Source organism: Nerophis ophidion, linkage group LG14 (assembly GCF_033978795.1).
Source record: "Nerophis ophidion isolate RoL-2023_Sa linkage group LG14, RoL_Noph_v1.0, whole genome shotgun sequence".
In the NCBI taxonomy this organism is placed as follows: domain Eukaryota; kingdom Metazoa; phylum Chordata; class Actinopteri; order Syngnathiformes; family Syngnathidae; genus Nerophis; species Nerophis ophidion.
The window spans coordinates 3,976,499-4,004,180 of NC_084624.1; the positions used below are offsets into that span (position 1 = coordinate 3,976,499).

The 27,682-nt window shown below is 43.3% G+C and overlaps 1 protein-coding gene across 3 annotated transcripts in view; it reads left to right on the top strand.

The window, feature by feature from the left end:
• pigk (phosphatidylinositol glycan anchor biosynthesis, class K) overlaps window positions 1-27,682 on the top strand; it is a 110,965-nt gene that overhangs the window by 50,974 nt on the left and 32,309 nt on the right. Inside the window, exon 11 of one of the 3 annotated variants that reach the window (XM_061919660.1) lies at window positions 1,971-2,919. The exons of the other annotated variants lie outside the window; for them this stretch is intronic. Coding sequence (XP_061775644.1) covers window positions 1,971-2,087 — 117 coding nt within the window. The 3' untranslated portion in view covers window positions 2,088-2,919. Of the gene's footprint in view, window positions 1-1,970; window positions 2,920-27,682 lie in introns of those variants that run through there. 3 annotated transcript variants of the gene reach the window in all.

Sequence of the window (27,682 nt, forward strand, 5' to 3'; positions counted from 1 at the left end):
GATAGTTTAAAAGCTCTAAGTGTAAACCAGAGAAGGTTTGTCTAAACTTTTGGCCTGTACTGTACGTTTGTTTTTATGCTTTTTTTTTCACCTCTTCAAGTGGTCTGTGCATGAGTGATTCCCAGTTGATCTAACAAGAGTACATTTAAGCTGAAAACTTGTCAGGTGTGGACAGGGCCTTAACAGCAGCATCCAAGTCATTCTCTTTGTTCCAGTTAAATTTAACCACACCGTTTGGTGTTTACTGTGTGTCCTGCGGGAAGTTTGTCCCTTCCCGTCAGTCCGCCTTTATCTCCATTTGCAGTGTCAATGTTTACCGGTTAGCAAATGTGTTCCCCGGCATGCCAAGCAGACACCGGCGCTCACTCTGTTCCACGTTCTTGTGTACTCCACCGCACACCTTCTTTTATCCCGGTCGCTTGTCCCTGCTCCTTCTGCCTGTTCTGACTCTCTCGCCGCCTTCCAACCAAATAATGGTGACTTATATTGTGAGGAATGACTGAAGTCCGCTCCCGATCCCCTCCCTGTATGATCAGTGTCAGAGCTTGGTCCGCATTGCCGGCAGTAAGTCGAACACATTTCCAGTGAGGGTTGGACTCTGCCATGGCTGTCCTTTGTCACCCATTCTGTTCATAACTTTTATGGACAGAATTTCTAGGCGCAGTCAAGGCGTTGAGGGGTTCCGGTTTGGTGACCGCAGGATTAGGTCTCGGCTTTTTGCAGATGATGTGGTCCTGATGGCTTCATCTGACCGGGATCTTCAGCTCTCACTGGATCGGTTCGCAGCCGAGTGTGAAGCGACCGGAATGAGAATCAGCACCTCCAAGTCCGAGTCCATGGTTCTCTCCCGGAAAAGGGTGGAATGCCATCTCCGGGTTGGGGAGGAGACCCTGCCCCAAGTGGAGGAGTTCAAGTACCTAGGTGTCTTGTTCACGAGTGAGGGAAGAGTGGATGGTGAGATCGACAGGCGGATCGGTGCGGCGTCTTCAGTAATGCGGACGTTGTATCGATCCGTTGTGGTGAAGAAGGAGCTGAGCCGGAAGGCAAAGCTCTCAATTTACCGGTCGATCTACGTTCCCATCCGCACCTATGGTCATGAGCTTTGGGTCATGACCGAAAGGATAAGATCATGGGTACAAGCGGCCCAAATGAGTTTCCTCCGCCGTGTGGCGGGGCTCTCCCTTAGAGATAGGGTGAGAAGCTCTGCCATCCGGGAAGAACTCAAAGTAAAGCCGCTGCTCCTCCACATGGAGAGGAGCCAGATGAGGTGGTTTGGGCATCTGGTCAGGATGCCACCCGAACGCCTCCCTAGGGAGGTGTTTAGGGCACGTCCAACCGGTAGGAGGCCACGGGGAAGACCCAGGACACGTTGGGAAGACTATGTCTCCCGGCTGGCCTGGGAACGCCTCGGGCTCCCCCGGGAAGAGCTAGACGAAGTGGCTGGGGAGAGGGAAGTCTGGGTTTCCCTGCTTAGGTTGTTGCCCCCGCGACCCGACCTCGGATAAGCGGAAGAAGATGGATGGATGGATGGATGGACTGAAGTCTCTTAAGTGTCTGCTCGCTGAGTATATACAGCTTAGTCCCCAACCAATCTTTCGTCTTTTTAGAGGTTAAAAATCTCATCTGGGTACGGAATACTGCCGACACATTAGCATATAAATGCGCTTCTTGCGAGACGCGTGCTTAATAACGGCCAGATTTAAAAGTATAATCCTACACAAAATGATGACGTGCCAGTGAACGGGACAAATAGGAGGCAAGGGAGGTGTACTGATGAGCCCCGGCGACAGCTTTTTGTTGGAAGCGTGCACGTGTGTGCCAGCTTGTCCGCTTGAATGACAGCACAATCAGCGGTGGCCTCAACAGGAGAAATATGCTCACTATTACTAAACTTCATTTCTCCTCCCTTCTGCTCCTCCTCTCCCCGTGTCACTTTACCTGACATCACCTATGCACTCCCCCCCCTGCAGAAGCCCAAACAGAAAGACTGGCACCCTCCGGACGGCTTCATCCTCGGCCTGTGGACCCTCATCCTGCTGGTGTTTTTCAAGACATACGGCATCAAGCACCTCAAGCACATCTTTTGAGGCGTCCCTGCCGCTTCGCTTTTGCGGCTGTCGACCTGGAGAGGACGGGGGGGGCCTTCACTGTAGCCACGTTCAAAGGGAAGGTGGAGCTTGAGAAGCTTTTACACTGGAAATTTGCCTGAAATGTGATGTATTTTAAGTTATAAGAGGAGGAGGGGCGAGTGGGGGTTGTTTGCAGCCACCGGGACTATCACTTCTTGAATGAGGTTCCTTTACATATTTCTCCGCATTTTCTTGAGGGAAATACAGAGCCGGGGCCGGCTGATTGGCAGAGAGATGACTGCATCACACCCCCTGACTGTCACATCATGCGCTGGAAGGATAACAATCCAGCATATTATCACATCTACACTTTCTTTTTCACCAAATTGCCCTACCTGAATTAACGTGTACGCCGCCAAATGCATTTCCGGTTGATGGACGGCGTTTCTGTGGCCGTTCCCAGTCCGACGATAAGTGACTTTTAAACCAGTAAGCCGTGGGTTGTCCCGAATGAATCTCCTCCATGATATAATGTGACTTTTTTGTTTTTTCTTCAGTTCTCTCTTTTCCTTTCATTCCTCACACTTCAGTGTACATCACCGTCTCATTGTCGGGAGGAGTGATTGATGACCTAAGTGTGCGGATCGGACGCCGTAGTACGCCCAGGGCTTCAGTACTAATGCCAGATGTATTGGAGGACAGCTGCTGTATCAGCCACCGGGTAACTTTCTTCTCCACATCATTAATGCAATGTTAATCGCTTTCTTCCTCGTTTTGCGATCACATACTCCAAGCAAATTTTATTGCTTCTTTATTCCGTGATTAAAGATGAAACGATAATTGAAAAATACATTTGTCTCCAAGCGCTTGTAATTAGCACTATAGAGCTTCCCTAGTTATTGGGTAATGATGCTGAAGACGAGAAATCTTCCATCCTTGAAGGCATGTGCAGCCAAACGGAGAGTGGTTATTTTATTCGAAGACATTTTTTTTTTACAACAAAGCTATCTATTGATGAGTTGACACGCACACCTGTCATGTTGTTAACTTACAGGGAGGCGCTTACACTCCATCTTCCTGTCCCAGTCAGGCGCCTCAAAGACAGAACAGCCAATAGATACTTGGCTCACTGCACTTGTTTACCACACAGCAAAAGCTGCCTTATCTCACATTGATCCGTTTAGAAACCCACCGTAGAGTTGACCAAATCCCCTCCTCTGCCTCTGATTACTACAACACTCAGCCTTTCCCCTCTGAGTTCTTAATTAAAACATGTTTTAACAGTAATGTCTGTCCCGAAAGCCTGTTTATTAGCACCACAGGTGACACAAGTGGATTGTCTCTTTCAATTGTTTCCTCCACTTTTAAGAAAAGAAGTGCCTAAAGCAATGCTTTTAAAGTTGTGACTTTTCTTGACAAGGGACAAAATCTCCTTTCTCAGTCATCTTACCACCTCGCCACTTTGTAAAACTAAAGGCTTCGCTACATATTTTCAATTCAACAAGTAGCTTGTAAACTGTCAGCCAATTTTAGACGTGTGAGCAGTAAGTTGGATCATTTTGTCTTAAGCCAACATGCTAACCTAGCGTGATGTTGCTCTTAAAAATGTAATGTTAGCATGTAGCTAACATAGCTATGCTAGTGTGGCTATCATTTGTGCCCGCCTGTTCCACTTCATCATGTTACGTTGTTGTATGTGATAAATGACATCTATTACGTTAGACCAGGTGTAGGGAACCTATGGCTCCAGAGCCAGATGTGGCTCTTTTGATGACTGCATCTGGCTCTCGGATAAATCTTAGCTGACATTGCTTAACACGATAAGTAATGAATAATTCCGCTGGTAATCACAGTGTTAAAAATAATGTTCAAAATATAAAACATTCTCATGCATTTTCATCCATCCATCCGGTTTCTACCGCACCTGTTCAAGAAGTCGCATTAATGGTGAGAAGTATTTTATTTATTTTTGGATAGCCTCAGAATAACAATGTTATTGAAAAGAATAAGAGACTTATTATACATTTTAAATGTTGGTCTTTCTTAAAAATGCACGCATTTAGTTGTATTCAGTGTTAAGAAAATAAAAAACTATATCGCTCTCACGGAAATACTTTTAAAAGTATTTGGCTTGTATGGCTCTCTCAGCCAAAAAGGTTCCCGACCCCTGCGTTAGACAATCAATCAATTAATGTTCGTTTATATAGCCCTAAATCACAAGTGTCTCAAAGGGCTGCACAAGCCACAACGACATCCTCGGTTCAGAGCCCACATAAGTGCAAGGAAAAACTCACAACTCAGTGGGATGTCAATGAGAATGACTATGAGAAACCTTGGAGAGGACCGTAAATGTGTGAAGTGAATTATATTTATATAGCGCTTTTTCTCAAGTGACTCAAAGCGCTTTACATAGTGAAACCCAATATCTAAGTTAGATTTAAACTAGTGTGGGTGGCACTGGGAGCAGGTGGGTAAAGTGTCTTGCCCAAGGATACAACGGCAGTGACTAAGATGGCGGAAGCGGGATCGAACATGGAACCCTGAAGTTGCTGGCACGGCCACTCTACCAACCGAGCTATGCCGATGTGGGTGACATCCCCCCTCACCCCCCCAGATGCAATGGACATCGAGTGGGTCTAGCTTAATATTGTGAAAGTCCAATCCATAGTGGATCTAACATAATAGTGTGAGAGTCCAGTCCATAGTGGATCTAACATAATAGTGAGAGTCCAGTCCATAGTGGGTCTAACATAATAGTGAGAGTCCAGTCCATAGTGGATCTAACATAATAGTGAAAGTCCAATCCATAGTGGATCTAACATAATAGTGTGAGAGTCCAGTCCATAGTGGATCTAACATAATAGTGAGAGTCCAGTCCATAGTGGGTCTAACATAATAGTGAGAGTCCAGTCCATAGTGGATCTAACATAATAGTGAGAGTCCAGTCCATAGTGGGGCCAGCAGGAGACCATCCCAAGCGGAGACGACTCAGCAACGCAGAGATGTCCCCAACCGATGCACAGACAAGTGCAGAGTTACAGTGTACAGGGGAACTTTGATTTATCATCAATCATTCAATCAAAGTTTATTTATATAGTCCTAAATACGTCTCAAAGGGCTGCACAAGCCGCAACGACATCCTGGAAAAGGAAAAACTCACAACCCAGTGGATGTCAGTGAGAATGACTATGAGAAACCTCGGAGAGGACCACAGATGTGGGTGACCCAGGGGAGACTGGATGCAATGGAGTCACACACCTGTAGTAATCATGTCACTATCATTTAAGCTTGAAGTTGCCAGGCAGTTGGCTGGCGTCATTCTGTCAAAACGGGGGCTATGGTGTGGTTTGTTTTCCCAGAATGCAGAGGAAGGTGACGGGACATGGCATGAAGGTAAATACATATTTTAATTTATCTATAAAAAAAAAAGTGTACACTAAAGGCGCACACAGGACGGAGAACAAACTCGGCTAAAACAACTACCACTAAGGCAAAAAAACTTAAGACATGAAAAAACTTGCTAACTGTGACTTGAATAAACAATACTTACGTGCAGGGCATGAAGCATGAACTATGGCATGAAGAGAATGAACAAAGCATGGAATAACAACGACGCCAGCCGACTGCCTGGCAACTACAAGCTCAAATGATAGTGACATGTTTAACACAAGTGCGTGAGTCCTTAAAAAATCAGGTGCATGAGTGCAGGTGAAACCAATGAGATGTCATGGAAACAAAACAAGGGAGTAAAAAAACAGGAACTAATGGAGTCTTGAAGTAACATAACAACTAAACAAAACATGATCACAAAACATGACAGGGTGTACCCCGCTGGGGTAGGCTCCAGCCCCCCCTACACCCCGAAAGGAACAAGCGGTAGAATTTGGATAGATGGATGGATCAATAATAACAGTTTACAGAGTGCTGCACATAAAAACAATAGAAAAGTAATTATTTTACCATGAATTGTTTAACGTGGACCCCGACTTAAACAAGTTGAAAAACTTATTCGGGTGTTACCATTTATAATTGTTGACCGAAGTGCTAATATCAACCAAACCTAAATCCCCCTCCAACCCGACCCCCTCCACATCCCACCCACCGGATTGTAAATAATGTAAATAATTCAATGTATATACTATGATGATTAACTTGTGTGATGACTGTATTATGTTGATAGTATATATTTGTACCATGAATTGATTAACGTTAAATTAATTAACTTAAACAAGTTGAAAACTTATTGGGGTGTTACCATTTAGTGGTCAGTTGTACGGAATATATACTGTACTGTGCAATCTACTAATAAAAGTTTCAATCAATCAATCGAAGTTAAACATATTCAAAATAGGAGAATAGATAAAATGATGAATTGAATAAAAACGCCAAAATAAGAAACAACTAATCAGTAAAATAGAATAAAACAATAAAAGAAACCAAAGACCACACGATGCGAGCCAATTTAAAAGCCAGAAAATAAGTGTGTTTTAGATAAGACTGCTTACACATTTGTGTGTGTGTAAAATGGTAAAAATGGTAAATGCTTTGTACTTGTATAGCGCTTTTCTACCCCTTTTTAAGGAGCCCAAAGTGCTTTGACAGTATTTCCACATTCACCCATTCACACACACATTCACACACTGATGGCAAGAGTTGCCATGCAAGGCGCTAACCAGGGTCCCCCATCAGGAGCAAGGGTGAAGTGTCTTGCTCAAGCACACACGGGACATGACTAGGATGGTAGAAGGTGGGGATTGAACAAGTAACCCTCAGATTGCTGGCATGGCCACTCTCCCAACTTCGCCACGCCGTCCCTTCGTGTACAGTTTAATATTTTATATAACGTGTAAAGATGTCCGATAATATCGGACTGCCAATATTATCGGCCGACAAATGCTTTAAAATGTGATATCGTAAATTATCTGTATCGGTTTCAAAACGCCGCTGTACGGAGCGGTACACGGACGTAGGGAGAAGTGCAGTTGTAATATCTACAACTTTTCACAAACACAAGTGAATTCAAGCATAATGGGTCAACCGCCATACAGGTCACACTGAGGCTGGCCGTATAAACAACTTTAACACTGTTACAAATATGCGCCACACTGTGAACCCACACTAAAAAAGAATGACAAACACATTTCGGGAGAACATTCACACTGTAACACAACATAAATACAACAGAACAAATACCCAGAGCCCCTTGCAGCACTAACTCTTCTGGGACGCTACAATATACACCCCCCTGCCTCCCCCCCTTTACTCCCTTCCCCTCAGCTTTTTCATGCTCTTTTAGGGAGAGCATGTCCCAAATTCCAAGCTGCTGTTTTGAGGCATGTTAAAAAAAAATAATGCACTTTGTGACTTCAATAATAAATATGGCAGTGCCATGTTGGCATTTTCTTCCATAACTTGATTTGATTTATTTTGGAAAACCTTGTTACATTGTTTAATGCATCACAACAAAATTAGGCATAATAATGTGTTAATTCCACGACTGTATATATTGGTATTGGTTGATATCGGAATCGGTAATTAAGAGTTGGACAATATCGGATATCGGCAAAAAAGCCATTATCGGACATCTCTAATAACATGTATTTTTTACTGTCTTTTGCACTATGCCTCTTCTCAATCCAGACAGAAACACTTTCTCATGTTGTTTTAACTAAATGGCAATAAAGTGGGACTTGACTTGGAACCTTCAACAGTTGGGGCCAGGCTGACATGAGGGATTAAAACACAACAGAGTCTTAAGTCTTGTCTTAGGCACCCCAAGTGAGAACTGGTCCCTGAACGCCAATGTGCGAGCCGGAGAATACATTCAGATGAGGTCCGTGATGTAATTTAGGGCCAGCCCATTTAAAGCTTTGAAAACGAACAGTACATTTTTTTAAATCAATTCTAAACCAAACAGGAAGCCAATGCAGGGATGCGAGAATTGTAGTGATGTGCTCTCCTTTTCGGTGCCCGTTAAAAGTTGTGCCACATTGTTCAGGACTTAACGAAGCGTGAAAGTGTACTGTGATTTATTCCAGTGAAACTATCACAGTAGTCCAGATGTGATGAGATAAAAGCCTGTTCAAATTGTTTTAAAGATAAAATGAATTCATCTTTGATAAAACACAAATATAATAAAACTTGATTTTAATTAGTTTGCCTCACTTAAAACAATTGTCTATAGCAGTGTTGTTCAACCACTGTGCCGCGGCACACTAGTGTGCCATGCGATATTGTCTGGTGTGCCGTGGGAAATTATGCAACTTCACCTAAATGGTTCAAAAAGTCCATCCATCCATCCATTTTTTACCGCTTATTCCATTTTGGGGTCATGGGGGGCGCTGTCGCCTATCTCAGCTACAATCGGGCGGAAGGCGGCGTACACCCTGGACAAGTCGCCACCTCATGGCAGGGCTGACACAGATAGACAACATTCACACACTAGGGCCCATTTAGTTTTGCCAATCAACCTATCCCCAGGTGCATGTCTTTGGAGGTGGGAGGGGCCTATCCCCTGGTGCATGTCTTTGGAGGTGGGAGGGGCCTATCCCCAGGTGCATGTCTTTGGAGGTGGTAGGGGCCTATCCCCAGGTGCATGTCTTTGGAGGTGGGAGGGGCCTATCCCCAGGTGCATGTCTTTGGAGGTGGGAGGGGCCTATCCCCAGGTGCATGTCTTTGGAGGTGGTAGGGGCCTATCCCCAGGTGCATGTCTTTGGCGGTGGGAGGGGCCTATCCCCAGGTGCATGTCTTTGGAGGTGGGAGGGGCCTATCCCCAGGTGCATGTCTTTGGAGGTGGGAGGAAGCCAGAGTACCCGGAGGGAACCCACGCTTGGTTCAAAAAATACTTTTTGCAAATCAATAATTATAACCTGCAAACAATATGGCGTTGCTTAGTGTCTGTGCCGTGTGAGGTTTTGTATTAGATATTCCGGCCCTCAGACGTATTTTTTTTCTCTAAATTTGGCCCCTGAGTCAAAATAATTGCCCAGCCCTGGTTTAGAACTATTTGATTGTCAAAAGTCTAAATCAACTCCTTCATTACCATATGACAATATTCCTTAATTAAAAACATTGGGGGAGACGTGGCGCGCTTGGGAAAGTGGCTGTGCCAGCAACCTGAGGGTTCCTGGTTTGATCCCCACCTTCTACCAACCTCATCACATTTGTTGTGTCCTTGAGCAAGACACTTCACCCTTGCTCCATATGGGTCGTGGTTAGGGCCTTGCATGGCAGCTCCCTCCATCAGTGTGTGTGAATGTGGAAATAAAGCGCTTTGAGTATCTAGAAGGAAGAAAAGCACTATACAAGTACAACCCATTCACCATCTTAGATCTCCTAGGAGCTGGCTGCTTAACTCCCGGTGGACTTGGGGAAAAATGTCACAAATTGGGCAAATTCCAAATGGCTTGTTTGGAAAGAAGGCAAGATTATTTTATAAACATCTCTGCCATACCTCCATTTTTTAAATACAAATTTCCCGGACTTATACGGATCCTTAAAATACCTTCCAAAAGGGAAGAAAAGTTGATTTTGCATAATAGATCCCCTTCAAGCCATCCTCTTATTTTGTGAGATAAACAAACCATTGCACATTTTCCACAGAGGCACTGAGTGTGATGAAGATGAAGATGATGAGTATAGTTAAAAAGCCCCGGGCAGCTTTGTCATCACTCGTGACCTCAAAACTTCTCTTTTTTTTAATTTTTGCAGCAACCTCAACGCTGCTCGCTCCGTTTAAAGAATGAACAAACAAACCCAAACTGGACTTGCAGCTTGCGTGTCTTGACAGATGTTACCATGGGAGCCCAGTTTTCAACCACATGACACATTCTCCTCATTAACAGCAGTTGTGGTGGCATCAACTTAACTCCTTCCACACGTCATTTATCACTTGTCCCTTTCAGGGTTGCGGGGGGGTGCTGAAGCCTACTCCAGCTGCATTCCAGCTTTGTGAGATGGGGAGGGGGGGTTGAGGCGGGTGGGGTTAAGGTGTGTGGGCCAGGGGGGTTATATTGTAGCGTCCTGGAAGAGTTAGTGCTGCAAAGGATTCTGGGTATTTTTTCTGTTGTGTTACAGCGCGGATGTTCTCCTGAAATGTGTTTGTCATTCTTGTTTGGTGTGGGTTTACGTATTGTGTGACTGCGCCGGCACGCTGTTTGTATCAATCAATGTTTATTTATATAGCCCCAAATCACAAATGTCTCAAAGGACTGCACAAATCATTACGACTACAACATCCTCGGAAGAACCCACAAAAGGGCAAGGAAAACTCACACCCAGTGGGCAGGGAGAATTCACATCCAGTGGGACGCCAGTGACAATGTTGACTATGAGAAACCTTGGAGAGGACCTCAGATGTGGGCGACCCCCCCTCTAATATGTATTGTATACTAGACTCCCCCCCTAGGGGACCGAAAGCAATGGAAGTCGAGCGGGTCTAACATGATACTGTGAAAGTTCAATCCATAGTGGCTCCAACACAGCCGCGAGAGTTCACTTCAAGCGGATCCAAGACAGCAGCGAGAGTCCCGTCCACAGGAAACCATCTCAAGCGGAGGCGGATCAGCAGCGTAGAGATGTCCCCAACCGATACACAGGCGAGCGGTCCATCCTGGGTCTCGACTCTGGACAGCCAGTACTTCATCCATGGTCATCGGACCGGAAACCCTCCACAAGGGTGGGGGGGACATAGGAGAAAAAATAAAAGAAGCGGCAGATCAACTGGTCTAAATATGTAGGAAAAGCGGACGTGACGACAGGCTGTCCACGCTCGGGTCCGCATTTTAAGGGGTGAAGGTTTCAGGTGAGAAAGGATGCTTAAGGCAGTGCCTTTTACGCCCCCAATATTGTTGTCTGGGTGGAAATCGGGAGAATTTTGGGAGGATGGTGGCCCCTGGAGATTATCCGGAGAGGCCCTGAAAATCAGGAGCAGAGGTGGGTAGTAACGCGCTACATTTACTCTGTTACATCTACTTGAGTAACTTTTGGGATAAATTGTACTTCTAAGAGTAGTTTTTATGCAACATACTTTTACTTGATTATATTTATACAGAAGAAACGCTACTTTTACTCCGCTCCATTTATCTACATTCAGCTCGCTACTCGCTACTTTTTTTTTATCGATCTATTAATGTTTGTTTTGGTTTTTCAACATAGGATCCACGCATGCCTGCTTTTCACCAATCAAATGCAATCACTGGTGACGTTGGACCAATCAAACAGAGCCAGGCGGTCACATGACCGTCACACGTAAAACCCGACTTAAGCAAGTTGAAAAACTTATTGGGGTGTTACCATTTAGTGGTCAATCGTACGGAATATGTACTGTACTGTGCAATCTAATAATAAAAGTATCAATCAATCAATCAATCAATGCCTACTGAGCCTATGGTGCTGTTAAGTTATTGTGGCTCAAATGTGCCTTAATTTTTTTATTTTAATGTATTGTAATTTAATATATATTATTGTTTTAGTTGCTTAAGAGATATTCCTGGCTCTAAATCGGCTCGTTGCTATTTTTATGTTTTTGTGCATTATTTGTTGCCGTAATCATTAAACAAACAGGTTACTCATCAGTTACTCAGTACTTGAGTAGTTTTTTTCACAACATACTTTTCACTTTTACTCAAGTAAATATTTGGGTGACTACTCCTTACTTTTACTTGAGTGATAAATCTCTAAAGTAACAGTACTCTTACTTGAGTACAATTTCTGGCTACTCTACCCACCTCTGGTCAGGAGTCTCCTGGGAAAATCGGGAGGGTTGGTTAGTAAAGTTAAAGTACCCATGATTGTCACACACACACACTTAGGTGTGGTGAAATTTGTCTTCTGCATTGGACCCATCCCCTTGATCACCCCCTGGGAGGTGAGGGGAGCAGTGGGCAGCAGGGGTGCCGCGCCCGGTAATCATTTTTGGTGATTTAACCCCCAATTCCAACCTTTGATGCTGAGTACCAAGCAGGGAGGTAATGGCTCCCAGTTTTTGTTAGTCTTTGGTATTACTCGGATTTGAACTCACAACCTACCGATCTCAGGGCGGACACTCTAACCACTAGGGCACTGATTAGGTATTAGGTATAATTATGGCTGCAGCTAAAAATTATTTCAGCAAATTTAGTAATCTACTGATTAGTTTGTTTTATTAATCGAGTAATCCGATTAAATAGTTGTTTTTTATCGGCTCACGGATAAAAACAGACTTTTAGGTAAAATAGTTCAAATAAAATAAAAATTCTGCTTGCCGCAACCATATTTTTTAATAAAAAATACCAACATCGCGTGCCGGCACGCTGTTTTTATGGAGGAATGGCAGACGTGACGACAGGTTGTAGAGGACGCAGTGCCTCGAAGGCACGCCCCCGGTAATGTCCAGGGGGAAGTCGGGAGAAATTCGAGAGAATGATTGCTTCGGGAGATTTTCGGGCGGGGCTCTGACTGAATTTGGGAGTCTCCCGGGAGAATCAGGAGGGTAACCTGGACAAGTCACCACCTCATCACAGGGCCAACACAGATAGACAGACAACATTCACACACTAGGTCCAATTTAGTGTTGCCAATCAAGCTATCCCCAGGTGCATGTCTTTGGAGGTGGGAGGGGCCTATCCCCAGGTGCATGTCTTTGGAGGTGGGAGGATGCCGTAGTCACATAGACTCCCAGCCTGGGAATCGAACCTGAACTAAACTGATTCTTGTGCTTTTTCCTTGGCTGACATTCTCTGTTCTTGTTGGAATTGCACTGATGCGTCGTGGATTCTTGTTTTTGTTCGATGCAGTCATTCTTAAGACTTGTTTTATTCTTGTTTAACACGGCAAAAGAAGTGGAGGTAAGACACCGTGCCATTTTATTATTTTATCCTTCCTTCAGAACGTGAGGTGTTATGTGCTCAGGGAACGTCGCTCGTCGACAACAACGGTAAATTAAGCACCACTCGATTTGGTCTCCGACAAGGTTGTTAAAATGTCAGGATTGAATCCTTTGAAATTAGGTTTGGGCTGACATTCTACAGAATGTAATATCGCTATCGATTTTTCTTCTTTTTTTCTTCCTCCTCCTTCCAATACTCAGAAATGATAATTAGATTTTGGCAAACTGCTGTTATAACGGTCAATATTGAACTGCAGCAAAGTGTTTATTTTTTCCATCAAACTGAAAAATTATTCGGCTGCGCGGATTTAACTGAAATGTGTTGAACAAATGCAGATTTAATTGACTTTGTGCTCAGGCTTTTCCAAATGAATTAAACATGTTGCGTGAATCTCTGACAAACATTGGGATAATTTATAGTCAATATATGTCCAACATCCTTAATAAGCACGAGGGGAACTAAACTATTAGTTGATTAGATGCACTATTGATGAGATGGGCGAATGTTTTCAACTCCTGTTTCATGGACTTGAGCAGAATATTTTTGCCATAGCAGTGGTCTTATGTGCTTGTAGATAAACTTCTAGCTGTCATGTTCTTCCTTAGTCAGCAAAATTGCAATGTATTGGAAAAGAGGTAGGATTGAATAAGCTCTGTTTCTTCCTACTCCTTTTCAAACATGTCGAAAAGAGAAACTAGAAATTGTGATGTATCATGTTTTAATTGTATGCATGTTCGAAAAGGAGTAGGAAGAAACATATATACAGGACTGTCTCAGGAAATTAGAATATTGTGATAAAGTCCTTTATTTTCTGTATTGCAACTAAAAACATGGACATTTCCTACATTCTGGATTCATTACACATCAACTAAAATATTGCAAGCCTTTTATTACTTTAATATTGCTGATTATGTCATACAGATGAAGAAAACTCAGAAATTCTATCTCAGAAAATTAGAATATTTCCTCACACCAAGTTAAAAAATTGTTTATAATAGCAAAACAAAATCAAACATTTGAAAATGTCAATTAATTCACTCAGTACTTGGTTGGGAATCCTTTTGCATGGATTACTGCATCAATGCAGCGTGGCATGGAGGCAATCAACCTGTGGCATTGCTGAGGTGTTATGGATGCCCAGGATGCTTCAATGGAGGTGTTATGGATGCCCAGGATGCTTCAATGGAGGTGTTATGGATGCCCAGGATGCTTCAATAGCGGCCTTTAGCTCATTTGTATTATTGGGTCTGGTGTCTTTCAGCTTCTTCTTCACAATACCCCACAAATTCTCTATGGGGTTCAGGTCAGGGGAGTTGTCAGGCCAATGGAGGACAGTAATGCCATGGTCAGTACACCAGTTACTGCTGGTTTTGGCACTGTGGGCAGGTGCCAGATCATGCTGGAAAATGAAATCATCATCTCCATAGAGATCTCTGTAGTTGCATTACAGAAAATACAGGACTTTATCACGATATTCTAATTTTCTGAGGCAGTCCTGTATATATGTCAGTTTGCAGACTAGTACTGCACCCAGATTGGTCTCCTTTGATTTGAGATATGATTAACAATCAGTTCCACACAAGTATTCAAATTCTAAAGAGATGATCACTTACAGCCTTTTTTATTAGAGCAAACACAGAATTTAAGATAACGTATTTTCTTGACTATAAACCACGACTTTTTTCCCAAGCTTTGAACCCTGAGACTTATACAAACGTGCCGCTAATTAATGGGTTTTTCTTCACTAATGGCTAATGGATTAGGTAAAAAAATCAAACATAGTAAAATTATCCACTTCAAGAAAAGATTCAATTTCAAAGTGTTTTTAAGGTACAAAACCCAAAACCAGTGAAGTTGGCACGTTGTGTAAATCGTAAATAAAAACAGAATACAAAGATCTGCAAATCCTTTTCAAGTTACATTCAATTGAATAGACTGCAAAGACAAGATGCTAAACGTTCGAACCAGAACATTTAGTTTTTTGCAAATATTAGCTCATTTGGAATTTAATGCCTGCAACATGTTTCAAAAAAGCTGGCACAAGTGGCAAAAAATTAATGAGAAAGTTGAGGAATGCTCATCAAACACTTATTTGGAACATCCCACAGGTGAACAGGCTAATTGGGAACAGGTGGGTGCCATGATTGGATATAAAAACAGCTTCCATTAAATGCTCAGTCATTCACAAACAAGGATGGGGCGAAGGTCACCACTTTGTGAACAAATGCGAGAGCAAATTGTTTAAGAACAACATTTCTCAACAAGCTATTGCAAGGAATTTAGGGATTTCACCATCTACGCTCCGTAATATCATCAAAAAGGTCAGAGAATCTGGAGAAATCGCTGCATGTAAGCAGCAAGGCCGAAAACCAACATTGAATGCCCGTGACCTTCGATCCCTCAGGCGGTACTGCATCAAAAACCGACATAAGTGTGTAAAGGATATCACCGCATCGGCTCAGGAACACTACAGAAAACCACTTTCAGTAACTGCAGTTTGTTGCTACATCTGTAAGTGAAAGCTCAAACTCTAGTATTCAAAGCGAAAGCCATTTATCAACAACACCCAAAAATGCCCCCGGCTTTGCTTGGACCGAGCTCATCTAAGATAGAGTGATGCAAAGTGGAAAAGTATTCTGATTTCTGATGATTCCTCGTTATAAATTGGTTTTCGTCATGCCTTTTTCGCCACGTTTTCTATGTGTGTGGTCCAGGACAGGCTAGGTAGCATTAAGTACAACACCTGGAGAGGGAAGGCTTGGGGATGATGACCTAGTTTGGGAAAAACCACAATGACGGGCTGGGTAAGCTCCTGCTGTCTGACTGCGGACTCTGACAGAAACACTTCAAGACCGCTCTGCTGGGACTGTCCAAGCCGGGGATATCAGAGGTCGTGTTCTCAAACTGCAAGTACCGCCACTATCCATCCATCCATCCATCCATCGATCTTCTTCCGCTTATCCGAGGTCTGGTCGCGGGGGCAACAGCCTAAGCAGGGAAACCCAGACTTCCCTCTCTCCAGCCACTTCGACTAGCTCTTCCCGGGGGATCCCGAGGCCTTCCCAGGCCAGCCGGGAGACATAGTCTTCCCAATGTGTCCTGGGTCTTCCCCGTGGCCTCTTACCGGTTGGACGTGCCCTAAACACCTCCCTAGGGAGGCGTTCGGGTGGCATCCTGACCAGATGCCAGAACCACCTCATCTGGCTCCTCTCCATGTGGAGGAGCAGCGGCTTTACTTTGAGTTCCTCCCGGATGACAGAGCTTCTCACCCTATCTCTAAGGGAGAGACCCACCACACGGCGGAGGAAACTCATTTGGGCGGCTTGTACCCGTGATCTTATCCTTTTGGTCATGACCCAAAGCTCATGACCATAGGTGAGGATGGGAACGTAGTTCGACCGGTAAATTGAGAGCTTTGCCTTCCGGCTCAGCTCCTTCTTCACCACAACGGATCGGTACAACGTCCGCATTACTGAAGACGCCGCACCGATCCGCCTGTCGATCTCACGATCCACTCTTCCCTCACTTGTGAACAAGACTCCTAGGTACTTGAACTCCTCCACTTGGGGCAGGGTCTCCTCCCCAACCCGGAGATGGCACTTCACCCTTTTCTGGGAGAGAACCATGGACTCGGACTTGGAGGTGCTGATTCTCATTCCGGTCGCTTCACACTCGGCTGCAAACCGATCCAGTGAGAGCTGAAGATCCCGGTCAGATGAAGCCATCAGGACCACATCATCTGCAAAAAGCAGAGACCTAATCCTGCGGTCACCAAACCGGAACCCCTCAACGCCTTGACTGCGCCTAGAAATTCTGTCCATAAAAGTTATGAACAGAATGGGTGACAAAGGACAGCCTTGGCGGAGTCCAACCCTCTCTGGAACCCTATCCGACTTACTGCCGGCAATGTGGACCAAGCTCTGACACTGTACCGCCACCATTTTTGGCTCATTGAAATGAAAGGCTGTGTCACGGGAAAAGTTAAAGTTTAAGTACCACTTATAGTCTCACACACACACACCAGGTGTGGTGAAATGATTCTCTGCATTTGAGCCATCCCCTTGTTCCACACCCTGGGAGGTGAGGGGAGCAGTGAGCAACAGCGGTGGCCACGCTCGGGGATCATTTTGGTGATTTAATCCCCAATTCCAACCCTTGATGCTGAGTACCAAGCAGGGAGGTAATGGCTCCCATTCTTATAGTCTTTGGTATGACTCGGCACCTAAACACAGAACCAGCGGATCATCGATGCAGGACAACTTAGGGCTCGTCTTGGTCTTACTTCCGATCGTCCGGCCAAGGGGAGTGAATCTGTACCAGGCCATCTTCCAGACAATAGAGACGCACATGCCCGATCAATATCCAGCTGGCCCTTGGATCCACAAGTCGTCTGTGTATTCCTCGTTCACAATTATCTCCCAAAAATACTTTATTTGTGGCCGCTGCCATACCTAAAGACGTTGCCTTTGAGCGATTACCTGCTACCTTTGTCTTCTATTTTTAATAGACCGGCTTAGAGTGTCCGCACTGAGACTGGAAGGGCGTGATTTCAAACTCTAGCTGAGTTATACCAAAGTGTGAAGTGAAGTGAATTACATTTATATAGCGCTTTTTCTCTAGTGACTCAAAGCGCTTTACATAGTGACACCCAATATCTAAGTTACATTAAAACCAATGTGGGTGGCACTGGGAGCAGGTGGGTAAAGTGTCTTGCCCAAGGACACAACGGCAGTGAGTAGGATGGCGGAAGCGGGGATCGAACCTGCAACCCTCAAATTGCTGGCACGGCCACTCTACCAACCGAGCTATGCCGCCCCAAAGACTTAAAAAAAAATAGGACCATTACCTCCCTGCTTGGCACTCAGCTTCAAGGGTTGGAATTGGGGGTTAAATCACCAAAATGATTCCTGAGCGAGGCCACCACCGCTGCTCACTGCTCCCCTCACCTCCCAGGGTGTGGAACAAGGGAATGGGTCAAATGCAGAGAGTAATTTCACCACACCTAGTGTGTGTGTGTGTGTGTGTGTGTGTGTGTGTGTGTGTGTGTGTGTGTGTGTGTGTGTGTGTGTGTGTGTGTGAGACTATCATTGGGACTTTAACTTCAATCAGGCTGCAATTGTAATCCATCCATCCATCCATTTTCTACCGCTTATTCCCTTTTGGGGTTGCGGGGGGCGCTGGTGCCTATCTCAGCTACAATCGGGCGGAAGGCGGGGTACACCCTGGACAAGTCGCCACTTCATCACAGGGCCAACACAGATAGACAGACAACATTCACACTCACATTCACACACTAGGGCCAATTTAGTGTTGCCAATCAACCTATCCCCAGGTGCATGTCTTTGGAGGTGGGATGGGCCTATCCCCAGGTAAATGTCTTTGGAGGTGGGAGGGGCCTATCCCCAGGTGCATGTCTTTGGAGGTGGGAGGAAGCCGGAGTACCCGGAGGGAACCCACGCGTTCACGGGGAGAACATGCAAACTCCACACAGAAAGATCCCGAGCCTGGATTTGAACCCAGGACTGCAGGAACTTCGTATTGTGAGGCAGACGCACTAACCCCTCTGCCACCGTGAAGTCCTCTGGTGAAAGTTCAATCCATACTGGATCCAACACAGTCGCGAGAGTCCCATTCAAAGCGGATCCAGCAGGAAACCATCCCAAGCGGAGGCGGATCAGCAGCACAAGCCGATACAAAGGCAAGCAGTACATGGCCACGGAAACGCCTACAAGTCGCAAACGTATTTTGTCAAAATTGTTGAAATATCGCTATTATTTTGCAAAAACCTGCAATGGAAATGCAGCCAGTGACTTTGGGAATTGCATGTTTTCTTCAGGCCGTCGTCTTCGTAGATTGGAACGGCACCAAACAAAAGTTCCAGCATGGGAGAGTGGCCGTGCCAGCAACCTGAGGGTTCCCGGTTCAATCCCCAACTTCTACCAACCTCGTCACGTCCTTTGTGTCCTTGAGCAGGACACTTCACCCTTGCTCCTGATGGGTCGTGGTTAGGGTCTTGCATGGCAGCTCCCGCCATCAGTGTGTAAATAGGTGAATGTGGAAATAGTGTCAAAGCGCTTTGAGTATCTTGAACCGGGGTCTCAGACACGCGGCCCGCGAGATGTTATTTCGCGGCTCATAACTTAATATTAAAGTTTAATGTTAGTGCGGCCCGCAAGTTTTATATGAATGGTGCTTGACAGCGTCGTGTTATTTGGGTTCAAAATGGCTCTTTCAACGTTCTGGGTTGCCTACCACTGCATTAGTGGAAAAGCGACAAACGAGTGAAAGCGACAGAGACGTTGCCATGGAGACGAGGCTGCAGTCACACCGCGACACCTGTCCGTCTGTAATAACCTGGACCAATTCAAACCGTTATTTGTTTTTTTTTATTGTTTAATTTGCATTGCCTCACACGATGAACACTACATATATTTCTACAAACCCCGTTTCCATATGAGTTGGGAAATTGTGTTAGATGTAAATATAAACAGAATACAATGATTTGCAAATCCTTTTCAACCCATATTCAGTTGAATATGCTACAAAGACAACATATTTGATGTTAGGGGCGGCATAGCTTGGTTGGTAGAGTGGCCGTGCCAGCAACTTGAGGGTTGCAGGTTCGATTCCCGCTTCCGCCATCCTAGTCACTGCCGTTGTGTCCTTGGGCAAGACACTTTACCCACCTGCTCCCAGTGCCACCCACACTGGTTTAAATGTAACTTAGATACAAACTGATAAACATTTTTTTTTTTTTGCAAATCATTAACTTTAGTATTTGATGCCAGCAACACGTGGCAAAGAAGTTGGGAAAGGTGGGAATAAATACTGATAAAGTTGAGGAATGCTCATTAAACACTTATTTGGAAGATCCCACAGGTGTGCAGGCTAATTGGGAACAGGTGGGTGCCATGATTGGGAATAAAAACAGCTTCCCAAAAAAATGCTCAGTCTTTCACAAGAAAGGATGGGGCGAGGTACACCCCTTTGTCCACAACTGCGTGAGCAAATAGTCAAACAGTTTAAGAACAACCTTTCTCAAAGTGCAATTGCAAGAAATTTAAGGATTTCAACATCTACGCTCCATAATATCATCAAAAGGTTCAGAGAATCTGGAGAAATCACTCCAGGTAAGCGGCATGGCCGGAAACCAACATTGAATGACCGTGACCTTCCATCCCTCAGACGGCACTGTATCAAAAACTGACATCAATCTCTAAAGGATATCACCACATGGGCACAGGAACACTTCAGAAAACCACTGTCACTAAATACAGTTCATCGCTACGTCTTTAAGTGCAAGTTAAAGCTCTACTATGCAAAGCGAAAGCCATTTATCAACAACATCCAGAAACGCCGCCGGAATCTCTGGGCCCGAGATCATCTAGGATGGACTGATGCAAAGTGGAAAAAGTGTTCTTTGGTCTGAGCTGATCTTAGCTGCATTCGGGCGGAAGTCGCTATCTCCTCACAGGGCCAACACCGATAGACAGACAACATTCAAACTGCTGCCACTTTATTAGGGGCACATCAAAACCATGTAGTTGCAGTGCAGGCTCAAAAAGGTTTTGCGTGGGTATACAGGACAGCATCATGCTTAGATAAACAAAAGAAAAACACAATCTTAACTCCCACACCGTGGTCCACAGGGCAGCCAGAGACAGGATCAGACTCAACAAAGTAACCACGAGAGCCGACTCCGTACTAGACTGCCCGCCAGCCCCCAGGCAGCGTCCGCTTGGCGCGGATGAGCGAGAATCGAACCAAAGTCTCCGACACATGCTCATCCAGCCAGGACCCCGCAAACTCTGTCCATCCAGCCGAAGAGGGAGTGACTGTCCCCCCCTGGCAAACAAAGCTCTACCCTCCTCCGCATCTTCACCGGAACCTTCGGTCTCTCCGCACGGAATCCGGTAAAGAAAGTGGTCTCCGGTGCAAACAACTGATCCATGGCCAAAAGGCTCCCACGGAGCAGATCAAAGAGTCTACAAAAAAAAGATGGGAAGAGAAGAGGGAAAGATCAAAGAAGACGAAGGAGGATACACAGCAACCAGCACCATTTTTATCAGGAAGTATGACTTTCATCCAGTAATCCTGAGACCATGATTGCTTTTCTTTAGCCCAGTGGAACCTTCTTTCTTTCTGTTAATATGTTCTTTTAACTTTACTGTATTTAAATCCTATTTCCTTTAGGCCTTTTCTTACAGTTGAGTTACAGACCGTGACTCCTGAACTCTCCTTCTTATCCACTCATCCATTTTTTACTGCTTGTCCCCCTTGGGGTGGCAGGGGTGCTGGAGCCTATCCCAGCTGCATTCGGGCAGAGAGGTAATGGGGCCCATTTTTATAGTCTTTGGTATGACTCGGCCGGGGTTTGAACTCACAACCTACCCATCTCAGGGCGGACACTCATTCTCCCACTGCATGCAGATAACCAGTTCTTCAGCAACTCTTATATTCACCCAACAGACCCCCGAGGTGGAGGGGTGGGCAACCCGCGGCTCTTTACTGCCGCACTAGTGGGTCCCTGGAGCATTTTTAAAAGAGGATTGAAAATGGATAATGTTTTTGTTTTAGTATGTTTTTTGTTTGAGGACAAACATGACAAACCTTCCCAATTGTTAGAACTACCATTGTTTGACATGTTTGTGTGTCTGCTTCACTGATGAGACTCTTTTGGGGACGGCGTGGCGCGGTTGGGAGAGTGGGCGTGCCAGCAACCTGAGGGTTCCTGGTTCAATCCCCACCTTCTACTATCCCAGTCACGTCTGTTGTGTCCTTGAGCAAGACCCTTCACCCTTGCTCCTGATGGGTGGTGGTTAGGGCCTTGCATGGCAGCTCCCGCCATCAGTGTGTGTGTGAATGTGGAAATAGTGTCAAAGTTGTTTGAAAAGGTAGAAAAGTGCTATACAAGTACGACTCATTTACCATTTATTTGGTCAACATCGTATTGTCCTGCCAATTTTGGCGGTTCTTGAACTCACCATAGTGTGGCCTGTGATGCAGCAATTTGTTCATATGTGAAATCTTCCACTCTTTCTTTGTCTCATTTTGTCCACCAAAAGCTTTATACTGTGCATGAATGCACAAAGGTGCACTTTGTTGATGTCATTGACTTGTTGGTGTGCTAATCAGGCATATTTGGTCAGTGAAGTGAAGTGAAGTGAATTATATTTATATAGCGCTTTTCTCTAGTGACTCAAAGCGCTTTACATAGTGAAACCCAATATCTAAGTTACATTTAAAGCAGTATGGGTGGCACTGGGAGCAGGTGGGTAAAGTGTCTTGCCCAAGGACACAACGGCAGTGACTAGGATGGCGGAAGCGGGAATCGAACCTGCAACCCTCAAGTTTCTGGCACGGCCACTCTACCAACAGAGCTATACCGCCCCGTCAGTGCATGACCGCAAGCTAATCAATGCTAACATGCTGTTTAAGCTAGCTGTATGTACTTATTGCATCATTATGCCTCCTGTGTAGGTATATTTGAGCTCATACTATAAACAGGTGTGTTACTTTTATCCTCTTTGTATATAATTTGGCTTTGCATGTCTCATGACCATATTATCTATATGGAATATTGGCTGCATTTCAGCCATGTTGTTCCAGACCACAGCAAACGTTACCCAGCTTGCAAATATTGTAATATATTCATTAGAAGAAGACAGCCTGCCCTTTCCTTTAACTTGGACACACACATCGATAGCTTTGGCCATTCTAAGCCAGTCATTTCCAGCAGTTATCTCACCTTCTTAGTAGCCTCAGAAAGTGAGAAAGTATTAATGGTTTCTAATGTTGTAAAAATCTGTAGAATAAATGTTAAATATCAACATTTATGTCAACAAAGATTTGGTTCAGCCTGCGACATATAGTCATTTTGATAGTAGGCTATTATAGCTAATATAGACACATCACGTGTTGTCTTTATAATAACACTTATATACGTTTTTTTATTTTGTGCAATTTATTTGCATTTTTGGTCCAACATGGCTCTTTCAACGTTTTTGGGTTGCCGACCCCTGGCCTAGTTTAAAATCATGTATGGAGTCTTGATGGGAGTTCTTGGTAACACAAAATATTAACCAAGGAGAAGAAAGACTGTGCCATGAGGGACCTTCTCTGAGTTGTTTCACCATTGTTGGATTGAGGGATTAATTGACTGCTATAGGGGAGGTGTTTGTTGGAAAAAAAAAAAAAAAGTGATTGTGTTTCTCTGACAAAGGGCTAATAAACTGATTAGATCCATGCCTCAATCGGCGGAAAAAAGGAAAACTACTTGAGGAAGGAAGGAAGAAGACAAGCATTCCCTGTAGAATCTTTGATAATTCTCTCTGCAATGTTAATGAGCAGAAACCAAAAATAATCTCGTGTTATGCTGTGTGATGCACACACACACACACGCGTATTTGTTACCTTCTTGAGACCTCTGAACAATTCTACTACCTCTTTAGGACCACCCTTTCTAGATATATAAAGATTTGTATTTACAACATTAATAATATATAAATATGTACTATGCAAATATAAAAAAGCTTGTTGTGAAAAATGAGTTTGAATTTCACAAGAAAAAGATATATTATAATAAAATTCGTCATTTTACTTGATGCAAGTCAAAATATTACAAGAAAAACTGAACATTTGTGCAACATTATGATCAAAGTTGGGATTTTTCCTCAATAACTGTCGCAATTTTACAAGAAAAGCTTAACATTTTGGCAATTTTATGAAGAGAGTCGTAATTTTACACGACAAAACACACAATTTTATTAAAAGACTAAAATTTTGGCAGTCTTATAAGAATTGAAATTTTACTGAGCAAAAATTATGACAAAGGTTAGCATTTTACTCAAAAAATGTCACTATTTTACGAGAACAAAAACATTGAGTTTGAGTTTGAGTTTATTTCGAACATGCAAACATACAACATGATTCATCCCAATTTGGCAATATTGTGATAAAAGTCGCAATTTTATATGACAAATGTCACCATTTTGCATTAAAAAGTAATAGTTTAAATCAGTGGTCCCCAACCTTTTTGTATCCGCGGACCGGTCATTGCTTAATAATTTGTCCTGCGGCCCAGTGGGGGGGGAGTGGGGGGTGTGGTCCTTTTTTTTTTTTTCTTTCTTTTTTTTTTCTTCTTTGGCATGAAAAAGGGGACGTTTTTGTCATGAAAAAGGGAGGTTTTTGTGGTTGGTGCACTAATTGTAAGTGTATATTGTGTTGTTTATGTTGATTTAATAAAAAAAAAAAATATATATATATATTTTTTTTTTGATAAAAAAATTATTCTGCGGCCCGGTGGTTGGGGACCACTGGTTTGAATAAAAAAAAAGTAATATTTTTACGAGAAAATATCACAATATTACAGAAACAGAGGGAATATGAGAAATTGTTCCCAATTTCATAAGAAAGAAGTCGACACATTGTGAGAAAAGACTGCTTTTAGTTCATTTTTTATTTAATTTATTTTGGGTTTGTAATTGTTTTTTAATCTTCATTATTTACTTCAAGTTATTACAACATGTTTATATATATGTATATATATATATATATATATATATATATATATATATATATATATATATATATATATAATTTTGGCCAAAGACGGCACATTTCAATTTCTTACACACACTTGTTATTACACATGTTGGCCAGAAAAAACAAAAACAACAACAACAAAAAACACATGTTGGCCAGAGGGGGAGCACTTTTAAAACCGACACACAGTCAATTTGAAAAATCCCTCCTTTTTTGGGACCACCCTCATTTTGATAGATTTTACCACCAGGTGTGCAAATGAGACATTCTCTATTACAGGGGTCACCAATCTTTTTGAAAGCAAAAGCTACTTCTTGGGTACTGATTAATGCAAAGGGCTACCAGTTTGATACACACTTAAATAAATTGCCAGAAATAGCCAATTTGCTCAATTTAACTTTAGTAAATAAATCTATACATATATATAAAAAAGTGCGTATTTCTGTCTGTCATTCCGTCGTACATTTTTTTTCCCCTTTTACGGAAGGTTTTTTGTAGAGAAAAAAAATATGAAAAAACACTTAATTGAAAGGTTTAAAAGAGAAGAAAACACGAAAAAAATGAAAATTAAATTTGAAACTTATTTACTCTTCAAATTTGACTCTTTAAAATTCAAAATTCAACCGAAAAAATTAAGAGAAAAACTAACTAATTCGAATCTTTTTGAAAAAATAAAAGAAAATAATTTATGGAACATCATTAGTAATTTTTCCTGATTAAGATTAATTTTAGAATTTGATGACATGTTTTAAATAGGTTAAAATCCAATCTGCACTTTGTTAGAATATATAACAAATTGGACCAAGCTATATTTCTAACAAAGACAAATCATTATTTCTTCTAGATTTTCCAAACAAAAATTTTAAAAGGAAGTTTAAAAGACTTTGAAATAAGATTTAAATTTGATTCTACAGATTTTCTAGATTTGCCAGAATATATTTTTTTTAATGTTAATCATAAGTTTGAAGAAATATCTGACAAATATTCTTTGTCGAAAAAACAGAAGCTAAAATAAAGAATTAAATAAAAATGTATTTATTATTCTTACGATAAAAAATAAATAAATTACTTGAACATTGATTTAAATTGTCAGGAAAGAAGAGGAAGGAATTTAAAAGGTAAAAAGTTATATGTGTTTAAAAATCCTAAAATCATTTTTAAGGTTGTATTTTTTTTTTTCTAAAATTGTCTTTCTGAAAGTTATAAGAAGAAAGGAAAAAAAAAAAAAGAATTTATTCAAGATTGTAGCTGAGATAGGCGCCAGCGCCCCCCGCGACCCCGAAAGGGAATAAGCGGTAGAAAATGGATGGATGGAAGTGAAGACCAAGTCTTTAAAACATTTTCTTGGATTTTCAAATTCTATTTGAGTTTTGTCTCTCTTAGAATTAAAAATGTCGAGCAAAGTGAGACCAGCTTGCTAGTAAATAAATACAATTTAAAAATGGAGGCAGCTCCCTGGTAAGTGCTGCTATTGGAGCTATTTTTAGAACTGGCCAGCGGGGCGACTCATCTGGTCCTTACGGGCGACTGAGAAAAGCGCTATATAAATATAATTCACTTCACTTCACCTTTTTAAAGCTGCAAGCAGCATTGGTTGGGTCAGCCTTTGGCTGCTGCCCCCGCGACTCAAGCCCTGGTCTTAGACCTACATAGAGGTTTTTGTATCATGTCTCTACGACATTCCTAACAGAAGTTACAAGCAGTTTTGTCTGGGTTTATTCCTAGGGGGCGTTAGAGCGCAATTTTGATTTTTAGGGTTTGTTTTTTTATTTGATGGCAATTTTTGCCAGTCCTGATGTGTGAGTAAAATTGGGTGAGTTTTGAAGCATGTTAAGGGGGTCAGATTACAGATTGGCGTTTCTGGATGTTGTTGATAAATGGTTTTGCTTGGCATAGTAGAGCTTTAACTTGCACTTTGAAGCATTTTAAGGGGGTTGGTGACCCTTGCTCTATTAGATGCAATGGTTTTCTGTATTGGGACCATGATTTATGTCCTTACTTGTTCACCGATCCTCATATGGAAGCTACTTTTCCTTGTTGATGTCTCAAGAAGGGTAGAAATGCAAGAACACACACACACACGAGACGAGCCTCTAGAGAAACCTCAGCATGGACCTGTTTTCTATAAGTGCACCAAGTCTTCAGCTGAGGTTCCTCCAGTTGCATCCTCAGCGAAGCGCCCACGTTGGTGACCTCAGACCACGGCACCTTTCATTGCTCCTGGCGCAAGGATGAGGGCAAAATGCATAAAGACGTAGCACGAGTGTCTGTGGTCAGGACCGCTCTCCTCTCCTCTCCTCTCCTCTCCTCTCCTCGCCTCGCCACCCTCAATAATACCTGATTGCTATTCATGGAGAAGTGGCGGCTCAAGAGTGCAAGGAGGATGTGTGCCAGCTGGAGGACCAGTTCTATACCCGGCTTGCTCTCCTTCAAAGGACACACTTGACTGTGAGAGGAGAGAGAACAAAAATGTTGGCATGTCACGTCCTTGTCAAGTTCACAAACTAAAAGAAAAAAGGGAAGAAAAGTGTAGTGGTTATTTTCCTGCAACTAGAAAAGCTGACTTACAGCTCGAGTGAAGTAGGATGGATGCCAGCGCTCCATCTTCTTGTCTTCTTGACACCTCGCCGCCTTGCCAGGACTTGTAGCGCCATCAGTCACACAATTAGATGGCGACAGCTGCACCAAGAGCTCATTTGTTTGGTGCCAAAGTGCATCATTAGGTCCGCTCTTAAAAGGAACTCAACTGAAAATGCCAACAGAACTATCATAATATTTCAAGAATAAAGTCCAAAAAACGCCTTTTTGGATCTGGTGCCGGGCACAAAATGGTTGTGTGGCACCAAGTGATTTATTCCATCCATCTTCCCCTGATCCGAGGTTAGGTCGCGGGGGCAGCAGCCTAAGCAGCAATATATCTCGGACCTTATCCAAATTTACATTCCTGCGCGCGCTCTGAGGTCCGAGAGCCAGTTCCAGCTCGTGGTGCCCAAGACCAGACTTAAGACCAGGGGAGACAGGACCTTCTCTGTGGTCGGCCCTAAGTTCTGGAACACTCTGCCCCTCCATGTTCAAACTGCTTCCACAGTGGAGGGTTTTAAGTCTCGTCTTAAGACCCACTTTTATTCTTTGGCTTTTAACACTACGTGAGTTGTGTGGTCCTCTGTTCTCTGTTGTCTTCTGTGTTTTTTATACACTTAG